Source organism: Cyprinodon variegatus, unplaced genomic scaffold (genome assembly GCF_000732505.1).
Source record: "Cyprinodon variegatus isolate N-32 unplaced genomic scaffold, C_variegatus-1.0 Scaffold450, whole genome shotgun sequence".
NCBI lineage: Eukaryota > Metazoa > Chordata > Actinopteri > Cyprinodontiformes > Cyprinodontidae > Cyprinodon > Cyprinodon variegatus.
In genome coordinates, this window is record NW_015150903.1 from 169,463 (window position 1) to 176,978 (window position 7,516).

Genomic DNA, 7,516 nt, shown 5'->3' on the forward strand with positions numbered 1-7,516 from the left:
TTATGACATTAGAATATCATTTTATTTGTTTAAATTGTAAAAAATTATTGAGAAAGAAGCAGAAGGGAAGAGATCCTTTATACTAGATTAATAACTGGACATACCTACTTAAATGAGTTTTTGTTTGTAGTAGGGAAGGGAAATAATGATATATGTGAGGGTTGTGAAAGAAAAGAAAATGTGGATCATGTTTTGATGTAATTAATACTTTTTTGAAGTAATTATGGAAAAAGGGAGATAATTCAGTATTAAAGGAATTTTAGGGACAGATGGGGATAGGGAGGAAAAATTGGTTATTGATAAAGCTTTGTTTTTATTTGTACATAACACAAAAATACAAAAAAAGAGTATAGTGGGTGGAACTGTAGAGCTACATACTCATGTACAGTAGGTGGCGGTATGCATCTATAAGTTGTTTGCAATCCGCCAATCTAAAGAAGAAGAGCTTCCGCCTTTGCGTGATGACGCATTTTCTGCCCTGTTGGAAGGTGGTTTCAGAAGGAAGCTGTAGCTGTAGACGGTAGCGGAAGAAGAAAAGCTGAGTATAGAAGGCAAACGGCATTGAACAGCTCATTTGAATTGGTGCTACTTTCTGTTATTAAACGGTAAGAAACATCTTTAAATTTCTACCTCTTTTGAAATGCTTTTTGTGCTTCTTTTAAATAGTAGCCACGCCTTTTTCATTAAACTAGAACGAGTCGAGCTAATATAAGTCTGTCGGGCCATAGACATTCCCCTGGTTTGGTTTTGCTAGAATTAAATAAGCTGCAATTTCATGCTATTTCCTCATATAATTGTATTATATGATATAATTTTACACACGTTATTTTACGTTTCATCCTTTAACATATATTGAAATATATCACTTCTGTTGAAAACCATGGTCAAGACGGTTAATGTGAACATTTGTGAGCATTTGAAACGCGTAGTATCAAGCAATTGGTTTTGCGGGTTATTTGTTTTGATACTTGATACTGAATCAGATCTCGTGACATTGGAGGATAAGGGGGCGTGGTCAATTAGCGGATGAGGTAATGGTGAATGTTTGAGATGATGCAACACACGTTTATATACATTCTCTATATTTTGGCAGCTATTGAAACAAGAGATAGCGATATACTTTAAAATCATTCAGGGAATTTTTTGCATGTACAAGATTTGGCTTTATCCTCAGCCTGCAGCCCCCACGTGGAGCCAAATGCAGTCAAAGAGAAGGGGCCCCTTTGTTCTGATGCATTGTTTGAAATACATTGATTGGGAAAGAGGAGCTAGACTCTATCATCTAAAGCACATTTTGTTTCTTGTTTTTTAATATGATTACATGCATACCTATTTATACCAAATGCATAAAGTGTCTATAGTGGAAAACCATGGATACTCGTGCAGCTGGTGATGATGGGTAAGAGTAGTAAAATTACATTGTTTTGATTTTAGTTGAAGTTCACTACTCATTCTTTAGCTCCATTGTGGCTTGGGGAAAAAAATGAATAAAAAATAATAACAATCTGATTAACTTCTTATACGCTCATGTAATAACAGTTTATAATAATAACAATTCATCTGAAAGGGAGTGTTTTAGTTAACTCACCTTTATGATTTTTTTTTTTTAAAGAGTAGTTTTATAGGCTAAAGCTTGTGGATAAAGACTGCTGTCAGTTTTTGGATAAATGTACTATAATCTTTGCTGTATTTAAAATATCTTTATATTTTCACTCATGACACCAAAAATCATATATTATTTTATCCGCATTGTATATGATAAACTAAAACAAAGGGTTAAGGATTTCTTTTTTTTTTTTTAAAAGACCATTTGTGAAGTTCCTGTTTCAGATTCAAAACTGGACTTTGGTCTGAGCTTTGACTGATCCACTTTATCTGTAGAATATGCTGTGGTTTAAAGTGCTATTGTTGCTCTGGATGTGCATTTATTTATTTATTTATTTATTTTATGCTAAGAAGTTAACCCCAGGCCCAGACTGTTTTTAGCTGGCTTCGCTCCAGGAATTCTCAATCCCACAGGATCAGGCTTCCACCACCGTATTTGGCTGGTGTTCAGCCACACATAGAATGCCTTGTTTGTTGGTTGTACAGTGTTTTCCCCTCACGTTAAGGCAGGCTCGGACTGGGAACGATTTTCGGCCCATGGCATTTTTCCATCTACACTGGCCCACTTATGAACCCACTCTGGAGAAAAAAAAAAAAGGAAAAAAAAGCACAATCAAAAGCGTGTCTCAAGTGTGACTGAAATGAAAATATACCTGAAGCAACATCCGCAGCATCCATATTCCAGCACCACTCGCCACATCAGCTGGGTTGCCAGATGTCACTGACTCACGTTTTCCAGCCCAAAAAATCTTCATAAACCACCTCGATATACAAAATCTCGCCCAGTTCGAACCAAAGTCCATTGATCTCTTAGGCCATAAATCTAAAGAAAAAAAAGATAGATTGTTGAATTCCCCCAGTTAAAAGAAAGCAGAACTCACTCTCTCTTTTTATTATCTGTTAACTCATACTGTATTTCTATTGAGTCTATTGTTAAGAGTATTTAAAGAAATTAATTTTACAAATTTTTTTTTATTATTTGATCTTAGATGGCATGACCAAAACAATGATGTAATTGTTAGTTTCCCTATGCTCTGTCACAGATGTCCGTCAGTGAGGACCTTGCAGACATGGATGGAGCAGACCTCTTTGGGCTGCTGTTCCATGATGGCAACAATGGAAGCACTGAGCCCTTTTTTCAGGGTGACAATGACCTTATTGAATCCTGGCTCTCGGAACAAGATGTAAGGCTTCGCAAAGCAGCGACACCTGATCCAAAAAAAAAAACAATCCAATGCAATATATTTATCTTTAATTGTAAAGGATTGAATCTCACTGATTATTTTTGTCATTAGATACTGACCGGTGTGGATACTGAAGATTTCCTGTCTAGCTTGCTAGATGGAGATGACAAGGTGGAGGCATTCTGTCCCTCCCATTCCCCAATGGGGAGCGACAGCGGCATTTCTGATGACAGCAGCTCAGGCGGTGGAAACAACAACGCTCTGGGAAGTCCGCATGGCAGTGAAAGCGACATAGTACCCAGCCCTGGCTACTCTCATCCCAGCCCCGTTCACTCTGATCCCACCCATACTCTGGAGGAGCTGCAAGCAGAAAGCTTTGAGACCCTGTCAGTCCATGCAGATCACAGCTACTCTCTGCTGCAGAGTGGAGCCAGGGACATGGACATGCTGGAAAGCGTCAGGGCAGAGAAGCCAGATGCAGATGTCTTCATTGATCTAGGTAGTTCCCGTTGTGCTTTAAATTCATAAAAAAAAAAAAAAAAAACTAGAGCTTTCACCAGGCAGATCTCATTTATTTAAAATGAATTGTTGGTGTAACAGATGAGCTGGTGAGCGATGCCATGGAGGAAGACTTTACCACCGAGATGCCTTGTACTTTCTCCATAGAAAACTCTGCACAGGATTTAACTCAGACAAGCAAAGCAGATCAGGTTGGTGCCTCCTGCCTACTTACAGTTAGTCCAATAAAGTACAGTTTGATTAACTTTGTTGTAAGGTGTTCATTTGATTGGAAGCAACTCATGATAAAAGAAAATGTTTCATGTTTGATGACACAATCAAGGTTTTAGGATATTGTCTGATTTTTCTCCATCTAGTTCCAGTTTAAAGAGATTGTTTTAACTGAAGAGGAAAAGAGACTTTTGGCCAAAGAAGGAGCCACCATCCCTGAACACATGCCTCTCACTAAGGTAACTGTAAGCTTGCATATGATCACACCCTCACTAAACAGATTTCTGAATTTTTAATTCACATCTAGGGAGGGGTATTTTTTTATTGCATGAAAATTAAAATGTTAATTTAATATTTTTCCATGATTCACTAGTATCATGATTATTGTCTGCTGCATTCATGCACTCAAAGACTGTTTTGCTTTGGGTAACAGGCTGAGGAGAGGACTTTGAAGAGGATCAGGAGGAAAATCCGTAACAAGCAGTCTGCTCAGGAGAGTCGCAAAAAGAAGAAGGTTTATGTTGATGGGTTGGAAAACAGGTAAGGAGCACAAATAATGACACAACTTTGAATTTAAATCTCTGTTTTAAAGTCTAATAAGTGCTCTATCTTTATGGGTGCTCTGATACCACAGGTGATGGAAAAAAAAAAAAAGTGTAAAGCTTTTTTTTCTCTCTTGTATTGAAATAATTTTCACATTTCACACAGACACATGTAGGGAGAAGGGGTCCTCCCAGCATCCACCTACCTTCTCCTAATACTAAATTATTATTTAACTATTTTTTTAGATTGAAATTCTGTGCTCGATTTATTGTGGTGCATAGGGGACAGAAAGCAGGTTTTTAAAATTCTGCATTTATTTAGAAGAAGCAAAGGTAAAAGTGTCCCGTTATTGATATCAGTGAGAACTTTATTTTTCGATTATTTTTTATACACTTTTTAAGGTCCACATTTGTGTGACCACTTTTGCGATAATCTTTTGCTGCTTTAACGCCACAATTTCCCCATGGTGGGAAAATAAAGGGATTTTTCTATTCGATTCTATTCTGAACCAGAGCAAATTAAAAATCTCTGGTGTCCTGAAGCAGTTTAACTTGTCCTGTGTTGTAGTACCTGTAATATTTTTTTTTTCTGAAAAACCCACTGGATTTTATGCAAACTTTTCTATTCTAGGCTTTTTTCTTTATGTTTCTTAAACAGTATTTTTCGAAGAGTTCTTTATTTTTTGTAGTTGCATTGTTTGTTTTTTTTTTTTTGGCTCAACCTCGAATATTATTTTTTTCAAAACTGGTGCTAATAAGGGAAGTCGTGGGACAATTGATCAGATTGTATCTCCAGGGTGTTGGTACCAATACAAAGACACTAATTAGTGAGGGATTTTCTTCAACAGGGTTGCTGTCTGCACTGCACACAACCTGGAACTTCAGAAGAAAGTCCAGCTGCTTCAGAAACAGAACATGTAAGCAAACCTGGATTTTTCTCCCTTGTTCATTGTTTTTTTTAACAAACTTGTCACACTAAAGTGTCCTTCCTGCTCCTCGTAGGTCCTTGATTGAGCAACTGCGGAAACTCCAGGCTATAGTAAAGATGTCTACTCTGAAGGCCAGCACAACCAGCACTTGTGTTATGGTAAATCTTTCTGCTAAAGCTATTTTTTATTTTTAACCATTGGTGTGTTTTTATTTCTCACTGTGATTTTCTTTGCTTTCTTTAGGTGTTCCTGCTCTCTTTTTGCCTCATCATCTTTCCGTCAGTTAATCCATTTGGTGGAAACACTGAACTAAAGGAGCCCTACACACCTTCATCCGGTGAGTTTACTAAAGGCTTTCACTTGTTTTTATTGAGTTTGGAGTAAATGCATCTGTTGTATTACCAGCATAGAACTTTCTTCCTTTGATTTTTGCAGTCCTTTCCCGCACCTTGCGCTCAGTGCCGTCAGAGAACACAGATCCTGCATTTTACATGGAGGCTGAGGAGGATCCACTGATCTTGGTTTCAGAGGTGGTGGAGAACACCAAAGCCATCTTCTCAGGGGGCCAGATGAACCACACCCCTGACTATCAGAGGGTGGAGCAATCCGACTCTGAGACAGGCGTTAACAGCAATTCCTCTGCAGACATCCCCAGTCCAGCTCAGGCGGCAGAGATGAAGCCCGGGTCGCCCGGCGGCGTGGGTCCTTTGAAGGAAGGGTCCATCGATCCTGTGGTGGCGGCAGCAGCTGTGACATATGATGTCCCGGGATCCAAGGAGAACTGGATTGACCGAAACCCCCCATCTGTCATTTTACAGCAGCATCGCTCTGATGAGATGTAGTAGAATTTTAACCACAAGAACCAGCAGGGGGAGACATTTTCTACCTGTAAAAAGAGGGAAGCTTAAACTTAAAAAAATTGGGGATGAAGGTAAACAAAAATAATGTTATCTATCCACCTGTTTTTTTTGTTCCTTTATTCTCATCTACTGCAGTTTTTTTTTTTTTTTTTTTTGCACATTCAATTTTACTTCATTTGAAGACTTGCAAAGACTTTAATTATAAACTACTGTATATTTCCATATTTAAAAAGGTCAGTGGTGCCATAATTTTAATATCTGGTGTTCTGAAGGTCACATGCTACTGATGTAGCCCCAAGGGGTTTTAAAATGCTTCGAAATGTGATGACCAACACTTGTAGGTCTGAATTTGCAAATTGGAAACACACATACCTACATACATTTTCTTTTTTTTCCACACAAAATTTAGATGAGAGACTTGTTTTTATTTTTGCCTTCAGCAGATCCTGATATGATTCTAAAAAGCACTGCTAAATTGTCATTAAAAGAAGTCCGGCGCCTCGCTGTAGGTTGTTTTTTTTTTTTTTTTTTTTTTTTTTTAAAGAAAAGCTGCTTGACTCTCATAAAGCATGGTTGTTTGACCGCTGTATGTATTGCTAAAGCCATTGCAGGACATTTGGCCATTTAGAAGACTAGTAAAGTTTGTTACTATATCCCTTGTACCAAGGGTCTCCATGTGCTTTGTAATTTCACAATGAATTTTTGTTTATATTAGAGTAAAGCTAGAGACAATAGTGAATCATTTGCCCTGAACCCAGTAAGTACATTTTTTTTTTGTGAAGCCCAGTCTGTTTTAACAATATTTTACCAGGAAACAAAAATAACTTTCCATTCCTTTGAGGAGAAGAGGGATCGTTAAGTATTTGCTCAGTGAAGTATTTGCAGTATACTCAAATACGTAATTTGTTAGTGAGACATTTTTTCTGTATATATATTTTTTTGTCAGTAATATATATGTATAGGAAATTTAAATGGTATTGGAAGAGCTTTGATTCAAGTAACATGCGATGAGATTTTAAATGTTAGTCATGTCAAAAGAAATGCACTGTCATTGGAAAAAGTATGAGAATTAATGTAAATAGAATATGATTGTTATTTTTTTTCTGTACATAATGACTTAATGTATAATACATGTCTGAATATATATCATAATAAACTTTTTTATGAATAAGATGAAAACTGTTGCATATTTATCTTTGGCATCTGCGCTGGTATTACACAGGACCTTAAGCTTTCATTGTTAGCTTACTTTATTACTTGTTAAATTAGGGGTTCCTCTCTGTGGTTTTTGAGCTTTCTGAACTTTTTCTCAAGGCCAAGGTGTTTTATACAGTTTCCGATTGACTATTTTATAGAAGTAACATATATTACACATTTACTGCATAAGAATGTTCTGACTTGAGCCTTCATTTTAAAACTAACTCAAATAATTATAACCCTGAACATATGTTTATAGATGTAGAAATGGGTTTAGGTTAAATAAGTGGAGGGTCATAAGGCTGAAGTGATGGAGGAGCAGACAGACAGATGGGAAACTGATGAACTTAAAAATGAATGAATGGAAAGGAGATTGAAAAAATAGATCAGTGGATGGATAGATTCATAAATTTATTATGGAGCAGGAACGGCCTAAATATTCCATATAGATTAAGATCTGAGAAATAATT

At 37.0% G+C, this 7,516-nt stretch overlaps 1 protein-coding gene across 1 annotated transcript; it reads left to right on the forward strand.

Moving 5' to 3' along the window:
- The first annotated feature begins 469 nt into the window (after nt 1–469).
- On the forward strand, nt 470–6,377 carry LOC107093853 (cyclic AMP-responsive element-binding protein 3-like). The gene is made up of 10 exons (XM_015389156.1): nt 470–605; nt 2,649–2,789; nt 2,901–3,288; nt 3,390–3,499; nt 3,665–3,757; nt 3,952–4,058; nt 4,909–4,977; nt 5,063–5,147; nt 5,233–5,326; nt 5,425–6,377. Exons 2-10 carry the CDS (start codon nt 2,649–2,651, stop codon nt 5,829–5,831), a joined length of 1,494 nt encoding a protein of 497 aa, XP_015244642.1. The 5' UTR covers nt 470–605; the 3' UTR covers nt 5,832–6,377.
- The last annotated feature ends 1,139 nt before the right edge of the window (nt 6,378–7,516 follow it).

Coding starts and splice junctions, on each gene's coding strand:
- LOC107093853 (XM_015389156.1), top strand. CDS start 2,649: ATGTCCGTCAGTGAGGACCTTGCAGACATGGATGGAGCAGACCTCTTT. Junction 4,059..4,908: donor GTTGATGGGTTGGAAAACAG/GTAAGGAGCACA, acceptor TTTCTTCAACAG/GGTTGCTGTCTGCACTGCAC. Junction 5,327..5,424: donor GCCCTACACACCTTCATCCG/GTGAGTTTACTA, acceptor TGATTTTTGCAG/TCCTTTCCCGCACCTTGCGC.